The sequence below is a fragment of the Eriocheir sinensis genome, unplaced genomic scaffold (assembly GCF_024679095.1).
Source record: "Eriocheir sinensis breed Jianghai 21 unplaced genomic scaffold, ASM2467909v1 Scaffold493, whole genome shotgun sequence".
Lineage (NCBI taxonomy): Eukaryota > Metazoa > Arthropoda > Malacostraca > Decapoda > Varunidae > Eriocheir > Eriocheir sinensis.
In genome coordinates this window covers 214,987-240,506 of record NW_026111824.1, presented here as the reverse complement: position 1 = coordinate 240,506, position 25,520 = coordinate 214,987, and the positions used below count along the sequence as shown (strand labels likewise).

At 43.5% G+C, this 25,520-nt stretch overlaps 1 protein-coding gene across 1 annotated transcript; it reads right to left on the bottom strand.

Annotated features, from left to right (window-relative positions):
* Positions 1 to 8,487: 8,487 nt before the first annotated feature.
* LOC126992593 (uncharacterized) lies at positions 8,488 to 24,646 on the bottom strand. The gene is made up of 3 exons (XM_050851399.1): positions 24,046 to 24,646; positions 17,030 to 17,902; positions 8,488 to 8,491 (listed from the first exon to the last, which is right to left on the bottom strand). The coding sequence occupies exons 1-3, from the start codon at positions 24,225 to 24,227 to the stop codon at positions 8,488 to 8,490; spliced, it is 1,059 nt and encodes a 352-aa protein (XP_050707356.1). The 5' UTR covers positions 24,228 to 24,646.
* Positions 24,647 to 25,520: the final 874 nt, after the last annotated feature.

The following is a 25,520-nucleotide window of genomic DNA, read 5'->3' as shown; positions in this document are numbered from 1 at the left end:
ATTCTGTTCACACTCCAATTAAGAATTGGATGCATCATAACTCAAAAACACACATTCGCCTTAAGGGATCAAAGTGAATGTGTGTTTTAGTCTTCCGAAGCTTCAGATATTGAAGGGTAAAAAAAAATTCATTAACAAATTGTGTATTTAATTTATAATAATAAAAAATCTATATCTATCTCTTAATATTATTTAAACTATGCTTTGGCTTTGTTTCATTTTGAACTATGTTTTGGTTTGGGTTTGAATTGTGGTTACACATGAATCGTCTCCACTCTTTACATGGTCATATTGCGTTGAGGAAGAGGCGGTGGTGTAATGCATGATGATGAAGCATTGGGTGCAGAACTGCTAATGTAATTATTCATGGACATGTAATGATCCTCCTCTTTATTCTCCTCATCCTCTTCTTCAAGGGTTACATTGTTGAATAAAACAGGTGGGGTGGGTGACGGGGCAATCCGTAGACATGTGAGTGTGAGGGTATCTGCGGCTGCGGCTTACAAATTATGTGAGAATGACTGCTAGATGGAATTGACCATGAAACTCGTCCGGATTTCAAGTCGATGGTTGGATTTTTGAGTGGTTCTACAGGAATGTTCATAGGGGTGAATCTGGAACACTTCCCAACCCTTCTTTTTGAGGGACGGTGTAAGTGGAGAGTCTATGAGTGAATATGGATGTGGCAAAGCAGGAAATCACGTCTCTACTGCCTTCGACATGTGGATTGAACATCCCAACGTTCAGAGTCGAAGGAGACGTGCCTGTTGCGTTCTCCATCATATCGATTAGTCGACGAGAAACCGAACCGCCTTGACCATCCATAACCGCCTTATTGTGAATCTGGTCGACAAGATTGTCTCCTAGAGATGGATTGTAAATATCATTGATGATATTTTGTTATAGACTGATTTAGGAGGTATGTCTGCAGCGTGCCCGTTGTGTGCACCCATGGTCTTTGCGGACCAATTGAATCTCGTGGGCTTCCATAATTTCTCGTCGTTGAGATAATTAGCAGGTCTGTTGAGAAGTCGACACGAATAAGGAGTGAATGCCACGTTACTGCTTTTGGCGGACCACATTAGCCGTGAACGGAACCTTCGTGTTGAGGTCCCAGCCCGTGTTGATGTTGAGATGATCGAGGTTGATCCGAGACCCTTGACGGTCGGTACGCCCAATGCTGTTCATAACATGTAAGTCACCAGCCTGTAACTTCAAGAGAGTGTATGTCAAACTGAGATCATTCTTAGGTAGAGTGGACATGAGCAGAAATTGACTGTGTCTATTTCCGCGACTGGGTACAGCTGCGACAGGTCCGTCTCTGCCGTTGGCGTGCAAGACAGGACAGAACACATCACAAGTACAGTTGCACGTCTCTTGTTTTCCTAGAGACGAAAAGTAATCGATGAGGTTGTGTTTATTTTGCAAAACTAAATCGACATAGCCTAAGATTTCTTCGCGGGTTACGTGCGAGTGCGATTGGACGCCAGTGGGTTTTGGTACCATCAACGTCATGTATTGGGACAAGGCGCCAGTGCAAGGGTAGCCGAGTGTCTTACCCGTTTCCTCTTTGAGGGTGGGAGGGCTGAACGTTCCTTGCAAGTAATGACCGGCCACAAGGTCCACAAGGTCCACAAGGTCTTAAGGGAGACCCAGGAGAACGGGGTTTGAATGGACCACAAGGGCCTCAGGGAGTGATGGGTTTCACAGGTCCTCAAGGTGAAATCGGTTTGCGTGGACCAAAAGGTCTAGAAAGCAATTATTATCCTAACCGATATGGTAAAGTGTGTCTAACTTGGTTGAAGGAATTAACTAACGTAGTAACAACTGACCATCATGGAAACATACCTATCAGTATGAGAAGATTAGAAGATGACTTGTCAATGTATGATAAAAAATACTGCTCGATTGGACGTGCGTGTGCAGTCACTAGGTGGTGGAGTTTATAAGTTAATCACTATTAACTCCACCAATGCTATACTTTTCATTACATTGCTAGTGCAATCTGATTATCTCGAGGATCAGCAGGCGGGTGTACCTCTGTGTCCGACAGTCGTTGACACACCAGCTTACAGGTTCATGTATTTGACTGTGGAAGGTAATAGTAATCAGTACACGTCGGCTGTACTCAATACTCAGGAATCGTGTGAATATTCTCTACACTATAGCACTGGATCGGCAGGCCCCTTCTCGTGTATTTTAATTGCCCAATCTGTACAGTACTCAACAGCTGGTGTCATCAATGAGTCTTATAGTTCTGAGCTCGGGCCTGCTTATGGTCCATCAGATCCATCCTCTATCTGGATATCTGAAGACACCCAAATCTCTCTTGGTGATGAAATTATCACCAATCCGATGTATCGGTTAGAAACGCTTGAACCAAACAATGTACTCGATCTCTTCTTTGGAAAGGATACTACAACAAAATTTACCACAAATACAATATTGATGTATGATTATTTATCTCAAATCAAATTAAAGTTAAATAAGAGTTTCCACACTAACGAGAATGCAACCTTTTCGACTCTGTATTTGCTTTACATTCTGTATAAGAACTTTTTAAAATCGAAGGGATGGAATATCGATGTGTTGTTGCTCTGTCCTAGTGTCTTTTCAATGGTAAAGGCTAACGTTTGCAGATTAACTCTCCAATTTTATCTTGGAATGCAATCTGAATTTGTGCAGTTTTTTTAATACATCGGATGCAGCAGCTTTGGAAAGTTACAAACCTGAAGTATACAATGCATCGAAGATTGTTTACGACTCTATGTTGGGTGACTACATTCCCGAAGAAACCGTGTTGAACTATGATAATATTTTCAATATTAATTGTAACCCGAAGAAACAAATTTAGCATGGTGAACCATAGTTGGAGCATTGTAGTCGTGAATCTGTGACACAGTATGATTAAACTTAACAGAAAAGAAGGACTGATCAACAGAAGAAGGTGTCAGAACACACCATTTTCGAAATACTTCAATAGCCCTTGCAAACATGAGCAACCATAACTTGTTATAATTTCTGAAAGTTAATTTTTTAATTATTTCGGCTTGATCGATAGGATGAATACCACTATTACACAACCACAAATCTTTGATGGATCCGAACATCTCTTCCTCTCAGATATCCATCCTCCTCGACATCTCTACTACTACAGCAATCTGGTTGATCTTCCTCTTCTATATCTTCTGCATTAGTACAATCTTCATTATACTCTTCTTCGTCCATCTCATCTTCGATTTCCACTAATTCGTTACTAACGTTCGTTCGGGTCTTTTTAGAGTGGTAACATTTTGAGTCGGTGTCAGATGACAACTTTCTGCGTTTCAATATTCTCCTAGCTCGTCTTTGTTGTAATGCCACTTTTTCTTTACTCAATGCTATTAATGATGTTGTCATTAACCATGTTCAAAATCTTTTTTTCGTATTCACATTTCTTTAGACTCACTCCAATGTTAATAGCCAGCGGGAGATCAGCGGATTACTCTGTCAACTCACCGTTTAACGTAGCTGAATCGTACTTGGCATAGTTCTTGGATTGCCTGTTTGCATCAGCGCGCATGGCGCTGCGTTCAAGTATGCTGCCAATGGTCGTCTTTCCAGATTGGTCGTGAAACAACTTGAGTTGAAAAGCACCGTTCTCGAACGTCTCCTAAACCCCCGTTACTTAGGAATACGGCCAGTAAAGCCGGTACGAATATTTTGAACATCATGATGCGATGAGCATCATAACCAATCGTGTTCAAAATGCTAAAATTAATAATCTTTAATAACGAATGCAACATTTCATACACTCCAGTTCTACAGGGAGAAATGATTAAGGCGTCAATGAAAGATTGAGATGTTCCTTCGTTGGGATGTACGAAAGTTGCACAGAGACTGTCTCTCTGTTCTTTAGTGAGAACGTTATTGGCGAATTCTATCAGTCGGTTCTTTCTTAACCTACCGACTCCCTCTCTTCGATAATTTAACACGGACGATTCAATAATCGACGAGGCGTCCAATTCGTCTCCTTCAAATCTCGTTCGGTTGTGCTGTAATGTGTCTTCCCAATCCAAAGCAGCGCTCTTCTCTTCTGCTTCCAGTACCCGACGGATAATGTCGTTTCGATTCTGATACACAGCGTCAGGTAGGAGCCATAAATCCCGGGTGTGGACCATGTCACTTAATAGCGTGTTGTTACGCGAAAAATGATCACCCAAGGACAAGATACTACGTTCGTGAACACTTTTAGGATGCAGGTTTAAAGCTTCCCGGTCGTACAGACCGCAACCAATAGCAAAAGGTTCGTAACGAGTCATTCCCGACGATCTGCAACATTCGCTGATAAAATCGAAACTTCGCCAGAAACGAAGACGTTTCAGTTCTAGAGCGTCCAATCGAATACTAGGGTCTAATGGACCGTTGGGTAAATTTTTCGATCGAGTTAGAGCCTGTCCAAAACGAATGGAACCCCTGACTAGAGTCAACCAATTGATCTTAGAAGATCCTACTGGGAACACTAAGTGTTGGGGAGTTGTGCCTCCAGCGTAACGAAATGCTACCAATTCTCCAGCTCCTTGATGAGGATTGACGACAAACCGATTAGGTAAGATCAAACCACCAGCACTCAATATGTTGGGTTGGGAGAGTTGGTTCTTGTTATTTGTTGACATGTTTAATTCAATATCCCTCCGCTGGCTTATGGCTTGTGTAGGTTTAAATTCTTAATTGTTATTCGACGAAGCTTTATTTTGAATTCTTCACAGTATGGCGTCGTTTCTAACCGACGAGGAATTCGAAAGGGAGTACGGAGAGCGTTATGTCGATGATAATATAAACATGCACGCTCAAATTCGTGTGACCGACATAGAAATCTACAGGAGCAGTAAATTGAACGTACCTGCCTTAACACATTCTCGTACTTCTACTACTCTGGTCAGTGAGAAATTACCCTTATACAGAATCGACACGAGCGTTGGTAGACCTCGGTTGATGATGATAACTGACAACGGCGGTATAGCGACGATTCAAACACATATTCGACGAATAGGCTTTAAGAGAAAAACTTTTACTAATGCTCGTTATGTAATGTGTGGTACGTTTTCAACGAATGTCAACGATAAGGAAATGATGGTCTTACCAGGATCGGAGTATGCCGGGCCGTGTTGTTCGGAGGGAGATAACAGAATTCACATTTACAACGCTAGTAGAAGAAGTGTTCGTTATGCTAGATTAACTCGACCTTACATCGGTGTCCTTTTAGACAAGTTTCCAATAGAATGGAAGGAATGCACTATCACCCCTTTTACTCTTTCGATGTTCATTTTAAAACCTAAAGAGCAAAGGACGTTAACGCTCGTCCGAAATTTAGGAACACCTCCAAGCTATTCCTTATTTTCAACTTCTATTGGAGCGTGTTATATTCCTCCTGGTATCATGCATGACGACTTAATCAACTTGAACAACGAAATTACTTTTACAACGCACATTTATTGAACGATGTTAAGATTCACTTTAAGACATCAGACTTCTTGGGATACTCAATACCACTCCCATCACCGCTGACATCTAACCCGATTCACATCACAGATCTGTCGCTAATTGAAACCCTGACCAACTACAGTCTCACAACTCAACAAGATTATACGTTTTACCCAATCACCAGAACTACGGTCACATTTAACGAACAAGTTTTTGTGAAACATGCAAGTGTCACTTAACAATATGGCTGAACTTATGGAATTGAGTGTTAAGTCAATCGTTCATTTCCTATTTCCTATTTTAGAATCAAGAGTGGTTTAAAGAGTTCAGGATCTGTAACAACAGAGGGTGTAGGAAATCTAACGGATGAAGATATACGACTCTCGGAAGGTTACATTCACATTAGTAAACTCTCACGAGATACAATTAATGTAGAAGTTAAACCGATGATAAACAATACTAACATGGGTCTGTTGTTTAACCATACTCATCCACCTTCCATATTCTCATGGTTTGATATCAAGTCAAACGGAAAACTGAGAAACGACAACCAAACCAATTTTACACCGCTGATTTTCACCAGACGTCTCGTTAAAACCAAGATAAGAACTAACAAAATCTTGGGCGAGTGGCAAGACAAACTAATTCGCCTAGATAATTTTATACTTAATAGCCAAGGCATTACAACGTACATTGAAAAGAAATTAAACAACATATCTTACATGATCGGTTCCTACGGTAAATTCATTCGGAGAATCGCTGAAGTCAAATCATCAGCCTGTGTTGAAGACCAACAGTTATTACAGAACGTGGCTCTATCTTTGATGGATATCAATTATGACGACAACAAATTTCTGTCCCTGCTAGAATTCCAAAAAAACATTGTTTTGACGATTATGGGAAACACTCCCAATGGTTTATCGGTAAGAGTCATACGAGTGTTGAAGAAAATGATGTCGGAGATCAAACCCACGACGGTAGAAAAAATAGACTGTTATTGGAACTATCATTAACAAGCATATGTCTGCTTGAAATTTTAGAAATTATATTTTGACGGACAGACAGATTTTTACTAACAGACGGTGATATTACCTGCTGATTAGGGACGAGTGGACGTGACGAAGGAGGGGAAGGAGGAATAGGAGAGAGTAGATTTTTTTTCTCGAGAAACATGCTGTAATCGGGGGTTAAACGTCGTCGTTGTGTTGATTGAGAAGATGACGGTAGGAAGGCTTCCTTCCTGGGAGTTACAGGTTTTTCGGCGTCGTTAAATAACTGCCAAAGTTTTTGGGATTTACGACGCGATAATTTTTTAAACGGTGCATCATGAGATATAATTCTATCTCTATGATACGATTTAGAAACACCTTTATCTCCATTCAAAACAGTTTTGGGATTACTTACACTTGGTTTACTACTACTTCTTCTTTCACTATTTTCTTTTTTGTCAGATTCGAGTCTTGGTCTTTTCTGTTGATCTTTTGTTGACCAGCTTCTTTTTTCTTGGACGTCTTCTAAATCTCGGCGGTGTCGTCGTTTGCTGCGAAATTCTTTTGTAGTTGATGATTTCTTATTTGTTTCCCTGACCGATGGCGGAGAAGTCGTTCGTGATGCGAAAGGTGAATCATAATCTGCACTTGCACTTGACGAAGCGACACCTCTGCGCATGAAACCAAATATATCGTAAGGACTCAACGGTTCTTCGAATCCCGTGTCCTCTGAAAAACATCCTCCTGGTGTCTTTGGTCTCTCAATTGGGGATAAAGACGACGGTGTATTTGTCGTATCCTCAATATAATTCTTGGATGTGTCTTTAATCTTTCTATTGTTTAAAAATCCTCCGGGTGATCTGAATCCAATACATTTCCGAAATCTTCATATTTAGGCAATTGAACGCAAAGGAAGAGTAAATTGTTGTTCTCAAACAAGTAACGGTTCCATACATTGTCTTCAAGACTGTTAGCTTCCGTGTCGATCTTTTTTAGTTTGTCAATTATATTAACTGTGTCTATTGTCCATTTCAAATCTAAATATTTCGTTGCCATCACTACGTTCGTCCTCTGATCGTAAATGACAGCCAATAGTCTCCCGTCTGGCACAACACTGGCTGAACCTCCGTGACGTACATCCAATCTCATCAAGCGTGAATTTTTGGTCGGGTCTGAAGATTTTCCTTCTACTACAGGATCTCCACCGCTCCACACCTTAAGCTTCAATGTTATGGCAGTGAATTGGGACCAACTCAGAAACAGAACGCGATGGGTAAGACACCTTCCCACTGTGTCGTACACAGATGTTGATGACACGTATACTCGTACATCGAATTGGCGATCGTGTCGTCAAGCACTGGGTAAAGTCAACGACTTTAAACGTGCTTATCGCCAAGCTTTCAAGTCAGATAAACTCGTCAAAGGACATCTAGCTCCAGTGGCTGACTTTTGTTAGCAAGTGAAAGACTCGCCACTTTTCAGATTTGTAATGTAGTACCTCAACCGCAGATACACAACAATATAAACTGGAAGATTGTAGAACGCGAAACGCGTGAATTTGTGACTAATAATCCAACGGTTGTTTCTTATATTGAAACTGGACCAATCTACTGTGACGATTCCAAACCACTTATAAATAATTTATTGCATGTACCTATTGGTATGTACAAAATTGTAGTTGGACACAACGGATATAAGTTATTCACTCGTGTATCGATGTTCTGAGCATCTAATACGTCACCACCGCTAGGCACCGCCACCAGCAGCAGTCTAGATCCTATTTAAACCGCCGCGGATACAGCAGAGTCATCATATCCTCTCTGTCTTCTGGTCTCTTAACAGAACTCTGAACATGACTGATACTAAATCTGGAACTACTAACGATCTTATGGATTTTCAAGAAGAATCATCCGAACCTGTAAGAACAGCAACAACAATAATGTCACAGGATAATAAGTCGGGGTTTGGAACAAAGTCAAAAAGTGGTGGTTTTACAACTTCACCTCCAAATTTCGGAGGAGCAGAGTGTGGAGCATTACCTGAAAGTGGGTGTGGGTGAGGGTTACGGAGAAAAAAGCGAGCAGCGTGCTGCTACTACTGATGCAGCGAACGTTCGCAGCGGCGGTGAAGATGATGCAGCGAACGTTCGCGGCGGCGGTGAAGATGATGTTGCAACATCATCTAACTTAGGTGATGGAGCAGATCATGACTTATGCAGGGACACATTGGATTATTTCATGGCCTCACCCATACGATTGGTGTTCACACTCATACAAGACGATCAAAAAAATGACAGAGCTATGAGTGTAGGCGACATGGCCATTTTGGCCGTGTGGATCAAGATTCGTGTATTAGGGCTTCAATGGACAGACTCTGCTATTAATCCTCGAAATAGTTGGTTGAGTGAAGTTCTTTGTATTCAATTATTGTTGAACGATCTCACTAACTTTGGAGTCTTGGGTGATTCTAAGATCGTCAACAGATTAGATTGCACGACCGATACCATTCACCGAAATGGAGCTCGTATACCCACTGAAAAAGACCAGTTAAATTTTCTTAAGATGACGTCTCAGCAGGATCGTAAACAGGCCGCTTGTCAGCACCGACTCATGAATGTCCGCACACGTACTCATCTAGGTCGTATTACAGGAGCGACATGGGCCCTAGAAGCCATCAAGACTCTTTCGAAAGGTTCCAAAGAAGTTTACGCCAAATTATCTTCCGCTATGGATGTGGCTCAACTGGGACACACTAACCTCGCTAACATGTTTCCTTACTACAGTACTAATTATCTCTGTAATGAAAAAGAGAACGGTTTGTGGGGTTACGTACGACGTACGTCAGAATTGAAATACAATCTTACAAGGTAGACTGCTCCCCGATTTCATAATGAAAAATCCTCTGGGTGCGGCTTCCATCAATGGTTACCCTATTACAAGCGAGGGTGAGTTGATGGCGATGCTCAAGCGTCAGAAAACCGCAGGAGTTGTCCAAGGCAGTAGCGACAATGGCGGTAATAACAATGATAAATTCGGAGAAGGTATCATCAGCGAGAGTGCTTTGAGAGCGGTGGGTGATCAATTCCTAAACTCAGAGTTGAAACCACTAAAGGAAGCTTGGGATAAACTAATGGAACTCCTGGGAGTATTTAGAAAAACTGCAACTGTGTTTAAACATATTCTTTCTAATAATCCATCTAATCAAAAACAAAGCAACGTCACCTCCATGGTGCAAACCCTGCGCTCTCACATCGACACCATCAACAAGGCTCAGAACTTTATCAGGGACGAAGTAGCGAGAGTAGTGGCAGGTAGCGACCTAATCAGTAGAGGGTACGGGGGAGACCCCACTCATGCATTGGTTTCTCCTCATCGATATGAATTCTTTGGGGTGCTCGGAGCCATTTCAAGTGGTGTTCAAGACGGTCTTAACGGACTCTACTCCATGAGGAATATTGACGTTGATATCTTACGTAGATCCCTAGAAGAACAGGTTGTTCTTCCGAACAAACAAGGTAAGGTTTTACCCGAACATGGTAATTTACGATTCAACAAAGCGGATCAGTTGATCACTAATAGCGAATCGATCTTTAGATCACAGGCTTATAATGTAAGTGGCGACAAGCTGAAGAGGGTGATTGATACCATAGTTCAAGGCTTCGAAAGTATAGATGCCGCTCAACGTCGAAACGTCGATGGAATTGCACCTATGACTCTAACGACCAGTAACGAAATTAAACGACATGGTGTTATCAAACTGTTGAACGACAATCCTGTGCTACTTCAATCCATATCGAATACTTTGTACTTTGGAAGAGAACAGGAAAATGATCAACCGCAAGTTACGAACTTTAAAATATATTCAAACACCGTCAGAGATCAAAATGATAATATGAATCATCTTTTCAGTACTAAGGTACGTTAACTAACTAACTCTGTAGGTTGCAAATTAATAAAAAGACATTCATACAATGTTATATTTATTCCAACCTTATTTTTTTTTAATTTTACTTTTACAGGTTTTCTTCAGTGTAGGCGAGCATGGTGAAAAATGTTTTTGATTCTACCGATTGAACAGCCTGAGGAGTTTGTTCTGTATTAACTTGAACCAAAAGACGCCTTCGCCTTGACTGTCTGCTACAATCATAAGCTCATGGTTGGCTGGAAAATTGTATGTTGCATCACTGTTGTCACTACGTGTTGAAAACATGGAAACATACACTTTAAAGTTTGCAGTGTTTTTAAAACGAATTTTAAAATTAATTATATTGGCACCAGTAGATATTTTGTCGATCCAAATATATAAAAGACATTAGGCACTATATCATTTTCTGAAAAGTATTATCAATTAATTGGATCGGGAAGGCTCCGTGCTGTTGAGGTATGTTTGTGTTAACATAGGTAGTTTGCGTATTATCATCGAAATAAAATTTAATAGACTTAACCGGTTTTGTTTGTGAAGTCGTTTGTTCTGCAAAGAGGATTCTTGAAGAAGAAGTGTGTTCATATTACTCTCACTGAGCAATTGATGATCATCGATTAATTGTTTAACATCGACTGTTAAATCAAATATAATATCTTCGTTGACATTCGACACGATACGTGCCAGTTGATTCCTCACAGTTTCGGTTAAGTTGACTTTAATGATTTCACTAATCTTAGTTTTTAAAGATTCTGAATTGAACACTTGATCTGAGAAAGCCAACATAGATTTATTCAAAACAAGTTATAAAACGTATCAAGATTTTTACTAACAATGTATCTTTTCAAATAATCGTATAACAAGTACAAAGTCAATGGTTGATTCGGAATTTCTTTCTGAAGTGTAACCAACCTCTTGTCAACTAAGGCTTCAATTCTTTGCTTCACGGTGTCAGAGAGAGTAGCCATCGCTGCCTGCGGTGCTGCTGCTAAAGCAATCCGTCGTCTATTTCACTAACGTCTGCGTCCTGTTCTGCAATTAAGGGTTCGCGATGTAACAAACGATTCTGATACACAGCCACTAACGTAACGCTTATGGCTACGAAGACCATTAACAATATCAAAATCGACGAATCGTTCATCGTTATTATAATTATTCTTTTAACTAGATTGAAAAATTATTACACTGTCCTTCTGTATCTTGACAGAAGAATTGCCAAGTAATCACACGTCTGTTAAATAGCTAATTATGTTTAACACACCTAAGTCTCAGCGCTCACGACTCGGTCCGCCTTCCTTTGTTGTCTCAATTTTAGAGGGTGTGCAAAATAGATCTACTCTCATGAAATACTCGCTAATAAAATCCTTCATACTTTTGGCTATTCGCAGGAGACTCCTATTGGTTTCGATGAGTCCTGCTACGGTTATATCTTCTTCGCGTCGAACAAAGTTCATATCGTATCCCACGGAAGATAACAGTCGAATACAAGGAGTTAGGATCTACATAGAGAGATGTACACATGAGGTATGTAAACCAGTAACACACTGACTTACAATTCTGACTTTATTGTTAGAACTGAATGTCGTCTACCTTTGATTGAAGTGAATGCGTGTCTTTGTCTTCCGAAGCTTCCGATTCTGAATCTATTTCGTATTGATTGTCGTCTAACCTGATGTGAGGTGAATGTGTGTCTTTGTCTTGCGAAGCTACCGATTCTGAATCTAGTTCGTACTGAATGTCGTCTAACCTTGTGTGAGGTGAATGTGTGTCTTTGTCTTCCGAAGCTTCCGATTCTGACTTTAGTATTATGTTAACCATAATTTAGGATCTACATAGGGAGATGTACGTTCGAACTGAATGTCGTCTACCTTTGATTGAAGTGAATGCATGTCTTTGTCTTCCGAAGCTTCCGATTCTGAATCTTGAATGTCGTCTGACCTTATGTGAGGTGAATGTGTTTTCGATTCTGAATTTAGTTCGTGCTAGAGTTTATACTACATTCATAAAGTCAGAATTGGAAGCCAAAGACTTCACATCCAGCAACTACAAAGTCAGAATCGGAAGCACCGAAAGACATAATTGAAAAAAAAGAATCGTCAAATGTGTCGAGGTCTCCGTCCGATTTTGATCTAGCGAAGTTTGCTACTGTTTCGCTACTTGTCAATTCACCGTTGCCAGCAACGAGTAAAGTCAGCCGAGACCCTGTGAGCCACTGCAGCTCGCTAGCTGCTCACCCCCCACCGTGTTGAACCCCACCGCCCAACACCCGAGCCGAGAAACTCTCGGCTAACTGGCCGGGAGTGACCCGATGAGGTGTCCCCCTAAAGTCCACTTACGGCTCAAACCGGGCGACCGGACCGCTCGATTCTGCACCTGTTAGGGATGAAATGCGTGACGCGAGCGCGCCGATATCGTGAGTTACCACTGAAAGTCAGAATGCGACGCTTCCTCCTCCCGATTTGGAGCGTAGGGATAACTGAACTATTTTAACGGATGGGTTTCGGTCACGACGGTCGACGATTTGGACCATTCGGGAGGCAGAATCTGTCGCGCTCGTCACCCTATATGTTCACAGGTGTGCTCAAGGCACTTCGCTACACGCTAGATGCGCTACTAAGGTGGCGTTGGACCGTCACTGGTAACGCTGGGGAGGTCGTCGTCAAAAACCCCCCATAGCCTGTACACCCTCGCTGACCCTCCACCCCCCGCATCTTAATTTTTAGTAAATTGACACAAGAACACACACATTCACCTATTAGAATCGGACACTCTGAAATAAAAAAAAACATTAGTTGCACTAAAACAAACCTATATTATCAGAATAGGACGCTCAGAAAGACAAGAACACACATTCACCTCGATAGAGTTAGACGACATTCAGTTGTATTATAATTGGATGATAAAATATACAAGAACACACATTCACCGATAGAGTCAGAATCTGTTCATGATCAACACAAGCTAGAGTGGGGTCCGATATTTGACGATTTCGTTTCATAACAGTCTCCTAAGCGTTAATCTAAAAATTGAGTTTTTCTGAGGGGAAGGTATATAAATTATTAGAGAGGGAGAAAGTAGGAATCTGTAAAGTTATATTCTCGAATTTAGGTAGTTTGTCGCGACAAAGATAGAAATTGGACGCTCCGTAGTGCACAGACACACATTCATCTCAATTAAGTTTATAATCTGTATGCACCCCCATGAGGATTTGGACCCCACTTTGTACTATCGATGTACATATACCCATGCAAAGTTTATATTCTGAAGTTAGTGTAGAGACATTCACAGCTAACCATACAGCTACAGGGCCATCAACCGCTTGTTCTGTGATGGGAGTTCTCATAAGAATTACCGCTAGTTTGTCGTTCTTGAGATTAGAAGGCGAGTACTCGTTAGCTTTTATTTCGTTATTTCAGCTTTATTCGTATATTTTTTTTTATCCTTCTTCTTTTCTGTTTGTATCGTCTGTTTTGTCTTTTTTGTCTTTTCATTTTATTGTTCTTGCCTTTCATCTTCCTCCTTCCTGTCATTTCACTTTTGTATATTATTTTTTTTACTTCTGCTTCCTCGTTTTGCTTCTCTGCGTTTCGTACATTCTCATAATATTAATCTTCCCAATTTCTACCCATTTAAATACTCTCTTTTGTTTCTCATCTTTCCCATTCGTGTTTATTTTTTCCTCCTTTTTATTGTTTTCTTCCAACTTTTTCTATTTCTTTTCATATCCTCTTACTTTTTCATATATTCTAAGTCTTATTTCGCCTCTTATCCCTTCTCCCTACTCTGCCTTGCATTAATTCTTCCATCGCCTTCCTCGTAACTTCCTTTTTGTATCCTCTACGTTCTTTGAGTTATAATTCCTTGACATTTTTTCTTACATTTCCTTCTTCCGTTTTCTTGTTCATCTTTTTGTTTCCTTTTTGCAAGTCTTGTTTTTACTTCATCTAATATTTTTTCCTTTCTTTTTTTTCTTCGTCCTTCTTCTTTTGCTTCTTTTCTTCCTGTTACTCCTTCAAAACTCTCACTTACTCATACTTATTATTTCCATATTACTCCTTCTCCTCCTTTTTCCTGCCCACAAACTTTTCCTTCGATTTTGCATTCCGCTTTCATCATTTTCCTCCTATTCTCTTCCTTTTCTACTGCAGTGGTGATGCCGGGAAGAAGGCGGGAGGGGGGCGGATATGGTAGTCCTGGTGGTTGAAGTGCCTGCCATGATGGTGTTAATGGTCGTTATTCAAGTGGTGGGTGATTAGTAGTGGTGGTAGCGGCAGTGTTCCTGATAGTGTTATTAGTTGGAATGCTTATTTTGAGTTTAGGTCTACGGGTTTGTTATACCATGTTTCAGCTACTATTCTTCCATTGTGTGTGTTTGTGTGTGTGTGTGTGTGTGTGTGTGTGTGTGTGTGTGTGTGTGTGTGTGTGTGTGTGTGTGTGTGTGTGTGTGTGTGTGTGTGTGTGTGTGTGTGTGTGTGTGTGTGTGTGTGTGTGTGTGTGTGTGTGTGTGTGTGTGTGTGTGTGTGTGTGTGTGTGTGTGTGTGTGTGTGTGTGTGTGTGTGTGTGTGTGTTTGTGTGTGTGTGTGTGTGTGTGTGTGTGTGTGTGTGTGTGTGTGTGTGTGTGTGTGTGTGTGTGTGTGTGTGTGTGTGTGTGTGTGTGTGTGTGTGTGTTTGTGTGTGTGTGTGTGTGTGTGTGTGTGTGTGTGTGTGTGTGTGTGTGTGTGTGTGTGTGTGTGTGTGTGTGTGTGTGTGTGTGTGTGTGTGTGTGTGTGTGTGTGTGTGTGTGTGTGTGTGTTGTGTGTGTGTGTGTGTGTGTGTTGTGTGTGTGTGTGTGTGTGTGTGTGTGTGTGTGTGTGTGTGTGTGTGTGTGTGTGTGTGTGTGTGTGTGTGTGTGTGTGTGTGTTTGTGTGTGTGTGTGTGTGTGTGTGTGTGTGTGTGTGTGTGTGTGTGTGTGTGTGTGTATTTACCGTGGCCTAATCGCGTCTTCCTTTTAGTGTCACATTTTGCACAGCTCTCCTCCGCTCTGCCCTTCTCGTGGCCTGACAGCCAATCACACAGCAGAGTCATGAGTGGGATGCCAGGTACCACTTCTAGTAAAATTCTTCCGTTTTATGTGTGGTTTACATGCATAAAAAGGTCGAATATAAATAAGTGTGTACCATGTGTACGTTTTTTTTTTTTTTTTTTCATTTGATTTTGTTCGACTTTTATTAAATCCAGTCAATGAAGAATTAGAACGACCAGACTGGTGTGTTGACATCGTCACTTGATGAGAGAGAGAGAGAGAGAGAGAGAGAGAGAGAGAGAGAGAGAGAGAGAGAGAGAGAGAGAGAGAGAGAGAGAGAGAGAGAGAGAGAGAGAGAGTTTTGTGGGAGCTATTTTCAGGTAAATGGAAACAATTTTGTTAGCAAAATTTCAATATTTTGATTTATTGATGAAGGAGTTATTGGCAAGTCGGAGAACAGATTTGGCACTATTTTTGCATAAAAGTGAAGACCATTATTAGCAAAAGTTCTAAGGCTCCGGCACCTTCTGTGAGCTGCCTCAATCGTTGATAGCACGCGAACAAGCGTGACTGAACCAGGGAGTTTTGCCATGATAAATGAATAACGCGGAATGTGTGGCTCCATCCCGATCTCACCTCCGTCACGCTCTGGGCACGCGTCTCAGACCTGGAAGCTATAATCATTCCGCAGAGAATGAGAGACAAAATAAAACTCAGGTCATCACACTGAGCTGAAGCATACAGGCAAGAGCATTCTAATACCTTTCATTTAAATATAGTTTTAAAACAGGTGGTCGCTCAGACAACTCCTTACATAACGTTTCTTGTTCTGAGGTGCAACACGACCCCACTATCCCTGCCTAAGGTTTTTTGTAAGACAATATTTTCTATTTTTTCATTTGAAATATAAGATAAGAAATGTAAGCACACACATGCGTCCAAACACTCCCCACAGATGCGACACTCATGAACAATTTGTTCCGTAGAAGTGGCACCGTTCCATGGGATTCGTTCCTCTGCATGGTGATTTTAGTCAGCTGGCGAGCCGTTCCTCTCAGTGTGATTGTGGTGCTTCTTGGCACTCCTCAGTCTCTGTTATCACCAGTCAGCGACAGTGACTGTTCAGCGGGTGTTGAGAAATGCACCCGGAATGTACGTCACCTGTACGTCGCTGAACATTTGAGTTTGATCACGACGCTGTGTACTCGCCCGGTGCTCACAGAAACTCGCCACCACTCGGCTTTGCGCCTCTCTTGGCACGACTTCTGCTGCGGGAGTTGGTGCCTGATGTGTCTGTCCCTCGTAGAAATGCTTTGTTTCGTATCTGGGCGGGACGTGGCTGCTGGCGTTGTGCTGGCGGTGCTGTGAGTGGCGGCTGTTGGTGTAGTTGTGTGCAGCATACCAGCCACTGTTTTGCTGGAAGGAGTCGTTGCTCCGCTGTGCCGGCCTCGCGAGGTGCCGAGGTGCGCCACGCAGCGAGCTAGAGGCGGATCTAACGGGCTGCTGGTAAGGCCTCGAGGTAAAGTTGGGAGGCTGAGTGACTTGGAGCGGCGCGGCGTATCTGAAGGTGTCGTGGCCACGGTACACCTCACGTTCCTTAACGGGGGCGCGGAGGTTACCAAGGTTGAAGCGCACATGTCCTGGACAGGTGGACCGTGGCTTCTTTTCCTTCTTCAGGATACCTTTAGGAGACTTCCCTTCAGTAGTGGTATTCATTTGTGCACAGCGAGCTGCTCCAACTGTTTGCTGGTGTCGTGTGTTGTGTTTCTTTACCGCGTCCTTTGCTGACCCTTTCTGTGGCTTCACTGTTCTCTCCTTTCGCCTGTCCAGCTCAGGACGAATGCTGGAGAGAGGAAAGCCATACCTGAAGTAGTCGTAGCCACAGTACAGTTCACGATCCTTGACGAAAGTGTTCAGGTTCTGGAAGTTAAAGCGCACACATTTATGAGCGGTGCTGGCCGTCTTTCCTTTCTTGAGGATCCCTGTGAGATGTTGTGGCTCATTGATTTTGTTGTCTGCATCTGTTGCTTCCTCTGTTACTGTTTTCTGAGCCTCTGGCAGTTTGTTTACTGCTTCCTTTGGTGGCTCTTCCTGTGGCTCCACTGCTCTCTCCTTTAGGCTTTCCAGCTCAGGACGAATGCTGGAGAGAGGGAAGCCATACTTGCAGTAGTCGTAGGCACAGTACAGCTCACGATCCTTGACGAAAGTGTTCAGGTTCTGGAAGTTAAAGCGCACACATTTATGAGCGGTGCTGGCCGTCTTTCCTTTCTTGAGGATCCCTGTGAGGTGTTGTGGCTCATTGATTTTGTTGGCTGAATCTGTTGCTTCCTCTGTAACTGTTTTCTTAGCCTCTGGCAGTTTGTTTACTGCTTCCTTTGCTGGCTCTTCCTGTGGCTCCACTGCTCTCTCCTTTAAGCTTTTCAGCTCAGGACGAATGCTGGAGTGAGGGAAGCCATATTTGAAGTAGTCGTAGGCACAGTACAGCTCACGAATTTTGACGAAAGTGTTCAGGTTTTGGAAGTTGAACCTGATCATTTTCTTGACCGGTGTTTGAGATGCGTCCCGCTGTTTGAAGCTGCTGATAAGGGGCATCTTTTCCGGTGGGCCGGTAACGGCCTTGCTCCTGATGGAAGGAGCGTCCCCAGCCGTGCCTCGGTGCTTTAAGGGGAGCTCACCGTATACCTCCTTTATTTTCTCTCTCTTGACCATGTGCAGAGTAATTACGAGAGTTTGAACCCTCTTGCCATGGCTCTCCAATTGCGTGCAGTCTTTTTGTGAGACTGTTGTATCATCCACTGGCGTGTGGACCTTCTCTCTTCACCAAGTGGATTGTGATGATGAGAGTCTGACGCCTCCTGCCAGTGGCCTCCTTTTCGCCCTTCCCCACCACCCCATCAGCATCCAGCAAGGTGTCGGAGGGGATCTCCTCCTCCACCACTGCGAGAGGCTGAGCAGCCTTCTTCAGGCAGACCAGGGCCTGTTGCCCTGCATCGGCCTGGGCACCCGCGTTTTCGGTTTCCTCGACGATGTCGTCAGGTTCCTCGGAGGGGCTGCGGCGCTTCCGCCTGGCGAAGAGCCAGCCGAAGCACCCGCAGCACCAAGACTTCTTCACTTGTTTTTGCTGAGTCATTTTAATGTAAATGAACAATCTTTAGCAGGAACGTGAAGATTACCAACGTTGTCCTCTTCTGGGATGGCTTCTCCTCCTCGTGTGGCGCCTTGGCTACACCGACCACTGGCGGGGACGCTCAAAGAAAAGGCTGAGAGTGTAACGCTGGGGCGATGGGACGTAATGCAGGTGACGAAATGTTGCTGGAAGTAGTGCGCCCATCCCACGCCCACGCCCTCATGCTCCTCCTGCTACCCACACCAACCCACACAACCCACTCCCTCATCCCTGGCCGAATGATTGCTACCAGTATTACGCCCATTCCAACCCCGCACCCACGCCCTCATGCCACCAACACCAACCCACACAACCCACTCCCTCATCCCTGGCCGAATGTTTGCAACAAGTATTACGCCCATGCCAACCCCGCACCCACGCCCTCATGCTCCTAGCTCCTTCTACTCACACCAACCCTCATAATTCATCCCCTCACCTTCACTTAAACCTGTCGGCGCCGCAACACACATCTCGTCACACCGAGAAGCCGCCGTGAGCTGGGACTGGCCGCATCGTGCCCACCTTACCCAATGAACCACTCGGCCGAAAATTCTTGCCACAAGCCCAGCAAGAACTTCGTATTATTAATCTTACAAGAATAATAACATGTCACACAAATATATTTCCCTTATATTGATTATTGGCAATGAAGGGAGGCGTACAAAATATTTACAGTTACAAATATTTAGCTGCTGCAACAATACGATTTCTCGGGTAGTTTTTTCTTCTGAATTTTCACAGATGACGCGTTCAGCGGCGTGAGGCTTTGTTAACTACTGGATCGTCCCGCCTTGCCCTCCAGGAGCCTTGGTGATGGATTTATCTCTTGTTAGCATTGAACTACAAATACACACACACACACACACACACACACACACACACACACACACACACACACACACACACACACACACTTAACACCACCTCTTACTGCCATCTGCTGACTCTCTCTCTCTCTCTCTCTCTCTCTCTCTCTCTCTCTCTCTCTCTCTCTCTCGTCTTTTTTGTCTAGTCTTCTTTTATTCCGTTCACCCATCTTCTAATTTACTCCTGCTTATGATCAATCTCTCCCAGTTTTAATTCTACGTTTTCATCTTTTTTTTTTTTCCTTTTTCATCTTCCACTCTTTTCTATTCAATGTTTTTTCCTTTCTTTTTTCTCTTTTATTACTTTTTCTCCTTATTTTTATTGTTTTCTCTTTTTCTGATGGTTTTCGCAATACATTCTACTGAAATTAAACTGTTTCCCATTGATTTTCCTTTTTTTGCTTTTCCGTTTTCCTTCTTCCTCCTCCTCTTCTAATTCCTTCTAATCCTCACTCTCTTCTTCCACCTCATTATCGTACTCCAAATTTTCCTTTTTATCTTGTTCTTTTTTCTTCCTTCTCATTTCTTTTTTAATGTTGCCTTTATACCTTTTCTCTCCTCCTCTTTCAATCACTTCCTCTTCCTCTTCCTCTTCTACTTCCTTCTAATCCTCACTCTCTTCTTCTTCCTCATTATCCTCTTCCTAATTTTGCTTTCTATCTTATCTTTTTTTTCTTCCATCTCATTTCTTTCTTAATGTTGCCTTTTCACTTTTTCTTTCGCGTGACTATCATTTCAATCCCCTCTTTTTCCTCCTCTTTCAGTCACTTCCTCTTCCTCTTCCTCTTCTACTTCCTTCCAGTCCTCACGCTCATCTTCCTCCTCATTGTCCTACTCCAAATTTTCCTTTTAATCTTGTTTTTTCTTCTGTTTGTTTTTGCATTCATTCTTAATTTGGTCTACATCTTTTCTTTTTTCCAACCCCTCTTTCAGTTCCTCATTATCTCACTAAACTTTAACTCCCATATTCTTTTCTTTCATCTCTCCCTCTTACTCCTCCTCCCCATCCATGGTTTTACTTATCCGTCTTTTTATTTTGTTTTTCAGCCTCATTCGTATATTTCTCACCCTTTGTCTTCTCTCTCTTTTATCGTCTCTGTCTGTTTTGTCTTATTTGTCTTTCTGTTTTTATTGTTCTTGCCTTTCATCTTCCTCCTTCCTGTCATTTCACTTTTGTATATTATTTTTTTTACTTTTACTTCCTCGTTTTGCTTTTCTGCGTTTCGTACATTCTCATAATATTAATCTTCCCAATTTCTACCCATTTAAATACTCTCTTTTGTTTCTCTTCTTTCCCATTCGTGTTTATTTTTTCCTCCTTTTTATTGTTTTCTTCCAACTTTTTATATTTCTTTTCATATCCTCTTACTTTTTCATATATTCTAAGTCTTATTTCGCCTCTTATCCCTTCTCCCTACTCTGCCTTGCTTTAATTCTTCCATTGCCTTCCTCGTAACTTCCTTTTTGTATCCTCTACGTTCTTTTAGTTATAATTCCTTGACATTTTTTCTTACATTTCCTTCTTCCGTTTTCTTGTTCATCTTTTTGTTTCCTTTTTGCAAGTCTTGTTTTTACTTCATCTAATATTTTTTCCTTTCTTTTTTTTCTTCGTCCTTCTTCTTTTGCTTCTTTTCTTCCTGTTACTCCTTCAAAACTCTCACTTACTCATACTTATTATTTCCATATTACTCCTTCTCCTCCTTTTTCCTGCCCACAAACTTTTCCTTCGATTTTGCATTCCGCTTTCATCATTTTCCTCCTATTCTCTTCCTTTTCTTCTGCAGTGGTGATGCCGGGAAGAAGGGGGGAGGGGGGCGGATATGGTAGTCCTGGTGGTTGAAGTGCCTGCCATGATGGTGTTAATGGTCGTTATTCAAGTGGTGGGTGATTAGTAGTGGTGGTAGCGGCAGTGTTCCTGATAGTGTTATTAGTTGGAATGCTTATTTTGAGTTTAGGTCTACGGGTTTGTTATACCATGTTTCAGTTACTATTCTTCCATTGTGTGTGTTTGTGTGTGTGTGTGTGTGTGTGTGTGTGTGTGTGTGTGTGTGTGTGTGTGTGTGTGTGTGTGTGTGTGTAAAATTCACCGTGGCCTGATCGCGTCTTCCTTTTAGTGTCACATTTTTGCACAGCTCTCCTCCGCCCTGCCCTTCTCGTGGCCTGACAGCCAATCACACAGCAGAGCCATGAGTGGGATGCCAGGTTCCACTTCTCGTAAAATTCGTCAATTTTATCTGTGTGTTACAAGCATAAATAGGTCGAAGATACATAAGTGTGTACCATGTGGACGTATTTTTTTTATTATTTTTTCATTTGATTTTGTTCGACTTTGATTAAATCCAGTCAGTGAAGAAATAGAACGGCCAGACTGGTGTGTTGACATCGTCACTTGATGAGAGAGAGAGAGAGAGAGAGAGAGAGAGAGAGAGAGAGAGAGAGAGAGAGAGAGAGAGAGAGAGAGAGAGAGAGTTTTTTGGGAGCTATTTTCAGGTAAATGGAAACAATTTTGTTAGCAAAATTTCAATATTTTGATTTATTGATGAAGGAGTTATTGGCAAGTCGGAGAACAGATTTGGCACGATTCTTGGCATAAATGTGAAGACCATTATTAGCAAAAGTTCTAAGGCTCCGGCACCTTCTGTGAGCTGCCTCAATCGTTGAAGCACGCGAACAAGCGTGACTGAACCAGGGAATTTTTACATGATAAATGAATAACGCGGAATGTGTGGCTCCATCCCGATCTCACCTCCGTCACGCTCTGGGCACGCGTCTCAGACCTGGAAGCTATAATCATTCCGCAGAGAATGAGAGACAAAATAAAACTCAGGTCATCACACTGAGCTGAAGCATACTGGCAAGAGCATTCTAATACCTTTTATTTAAATATAGTTTTAAAACAGGTGGTCGTTCAGACAACTCCTTACATAACGTTTCTTGTTCTGAGGTGCAACACGACCCCGCTATCCCTGCCTAAGGTTTCTTGTGAGACAATATTTTATATTTTTTCATTTGAAATATAAGATAAGAAATGTAAGCACACACATGCGTCCAAACACTCCCCACAGATGCGACACTCTTGAACAATTTGTTCCGTAGAAGTGGCACCGTTCCATGGGATGCGTTCCTCTGCATGGTGATTTTAGTCAGCTGGCGAGCCGTTCCTCTCAGTGTGTTTGTGGTGCTTCTTGGCACTCCTCAGTCTCTGTTATCACCAGTCAGCGACAGTTACTGTTCAGCGGGTGTTGAGAAATGCACCCGGAATGTACGTCACCTGTACGTCGCTGAACATTTGAGTTTGATCACGACGCTGTGTACTCGCCCGGTGCTCACAGAAACTCGCCACCACTCGGCTTTGCGCCTCTCTTGGCACGACTTCTGCTGCAGGAGTTGGTGCCCCGATGTGTCTGTCCCTCGTAGATATGCCTTGTTTCGTATCTTGGCGGGACGTGGCTGCTGGCGTTGTGCTGGCGGTGCTGTGAGTGGCGGTTGTTGGTGTAGTTGTGTGCAGCATACCAGCCACTGTTTTGCTGGAAGGAGTCGTTCCTCCGCTGTGTCGACCTCGCGAGGTGCCGAGGTGCGCCACGCAGCGAGTTAGAGGCGGATCTAACGGGCTGCTGGTAAGGCCTCGAGGTAAAGTTGGGAGGCTGAGTGACTTGGAGCGGCGCGGCGTATCTGAAGGTGTCGTGGCCACGGTACACCTCACGTTCCTTAACGGGGGCGCGGAGGTTACCAAGGTTGAAGGGCACATGTCCTGGACAGGTGGACCGTGGCATCTTTTCTTTCTTCAGGATACCTTTAGGAGACTTCCCTTCAGTAGTGGTATTCATTTGTGCACAGCGAGCTGCTCCAACTGTTTGCTGGTGTCGTGTGTTGTGTTTCTTTACCGCATCCTTTGCTGACCCTTTCTGTGGCTTCACTGTTCTCTCCTTTCGCCTTTCCAGCTCAGGACGAATGCTGGAGAGAGGGAAGCCATACCTGAAGTAGTCGTAGCCACAGTACAGTTCACGATCCTTGACGAAAGTGTTCAGGTTCTGGAAGTTAAAGCGCACACATTTATGAGCGGTGCTGGCCGTCTTTCCTTTCTTGAGGATCCCTGTGAGATGTTGTGGCTCATTGATTTTGTTGTCTGCATCTGTTGCTTCCTCTGTTACTGTTTTCTGAGCCTCTGGCAGTTTGTTTACTGCTTCCTTTGGTGGCTCTTCCTGTGGCTCCACTGCTCTCTCCTTTAAGCTTTTCAGCTCAGGACGAATGCTGGAGAGAGGGAAGCCATACCTGAAGTAGTCGTAGCCACAGTACAGTTCACGATCCTTGACGAAAGTGTTCAGGTTCTGGAAGTTAAAGCGCACACATTTATGAGCGGTGCTGGCCGTCTTTCGTTTCTTGAGGATCCCTGTGAGATGTTGTGGCTCATTGATTTTGTTGTCTGAATCTGTTGCTTCCTCTGTTACTGTTTTCTGAGCCTCTGGCAGTTTGTTTTCCGCTTCCTTTGCTGGCTCTTCCTGTGGTTCCACTGCTCTCTCCTTTAAGCTTTTCAGCTCAGGACGAATGCTGGAGAGAGGGAAGCCATATTTGAAGTAGTCGTAGGCACAGTGCAGCTCACGAATTTTGACGAAAGTGTTCAGGTTTTGGAAGTTGAACCTGATCATTTTCTTGACCGGAGTTTGAGATGCGTCCCGCTGTTTGAAGCTGCTGATAAGGGGCATCTTTTCCGGTGAGCCGGTAACGGCCTTGCTCCTGATGGAAGGAGCGTCCCCAGCCGTGCCTCGGTGCTTTAAGGGGAGCTCATCGTATACCTCCTTTATTTTCTCTCTCTTGACCATGTGCAGAGTAATTACGAGAGTGTGAACCCTCTTGCCATGGCTCTCCAATTGCGTGCAGTCTTTTTGTGCGACTGTTGTATCATCCACTGGCTTCTGGACCTTCTCTCTCTTCACCAAGTGGATTGTGATGATGAGAGTCTGACGCCTCCTGCCAGTGGCCTCCTTTTCGCCCTTCCCCACCACCCCATCAGCATCCAGCAGGTTGTCGGAGGGGATCTCCTCCTCCACCACTGCGAGAGGCTGAGCAGCCTTCTTCAGGCAGACCAGGGCCTGTTGCCCTGCATCGGCCTGGGCACCCGCGTTTTCGGTTTCCTCGACGATGTCGTCAGGTTCCTCGGAGTGGCTGCGGCGCTTCCGCCTGGCGAAGAGCCAACCGAAACACCCGCAGCACCAAGACTTCTTCACTTGTTTTTGCTGAGTCATTTTAATGTAAATGAACAATCTTTAGCAGGAACGTGCAGGTCATCAACGTTGTCCTCTTCTGGGATGGCTTCTCCTCGTTGTGTTCCGCCTTGGCTACACCGACCACTGGCGGGGACGCTCAAAGAAAAGGCTGAGAGTGTAACGCTGGGGCGATGGGACGTAATGCAGGTGACGAAATGTTGCTGGAAGTAGTGCGCCCATCCCACGCCCACGCCCTCATGCTCCTCCTGCCACCCACACCAACCCACACAACCCACTCCCTTATCCCTGGCCGAATGATTGCTACCAGTATTACGCCCATGCCAACCCCGCACCCACGCCCTCATGCCACCAACACCAACCCACACAACCCACTCCCTCATCCCTGGCCGAATGTTTGCAACAAGTATTACGCCCATGCCAACCCCGCACCCACGCCCTCATGCTCCTAGCTCCTTCTACTCACACCAACCCTCATAATTCATCCCCTCACCTTCACCTAAACCTGCCGGCGCCGCAACACACATCTCGTCACACCGAGAAGCCGCCGTGAGCTGGGACTGGCCGCATCGTGCCCACCTTACCCAATGAACCACTCGGCCGAAAATTCTTGCCACAAGCCCAGCAAGAACTTCGTATTATTAATCTTACTAGAATAATAACATGTCACACAAATATATTTCCCTTATATTGATTATTGGCAATGAAGGGAGGCGTACAAAATATTTACAGTTACAAATATTTAGCTGCTGCAACAGTACGATTTCTCGGGTATTTTTTTTCTTCTGAATTTTCACAGATGACGCGTTCAGCGGCGTGAGGCTTTGTTAACTACTGGATCGTCCCGCCTTGCCCTCCAGGAGCCTTGGTGATGGATTTGTCTCTTGTTAG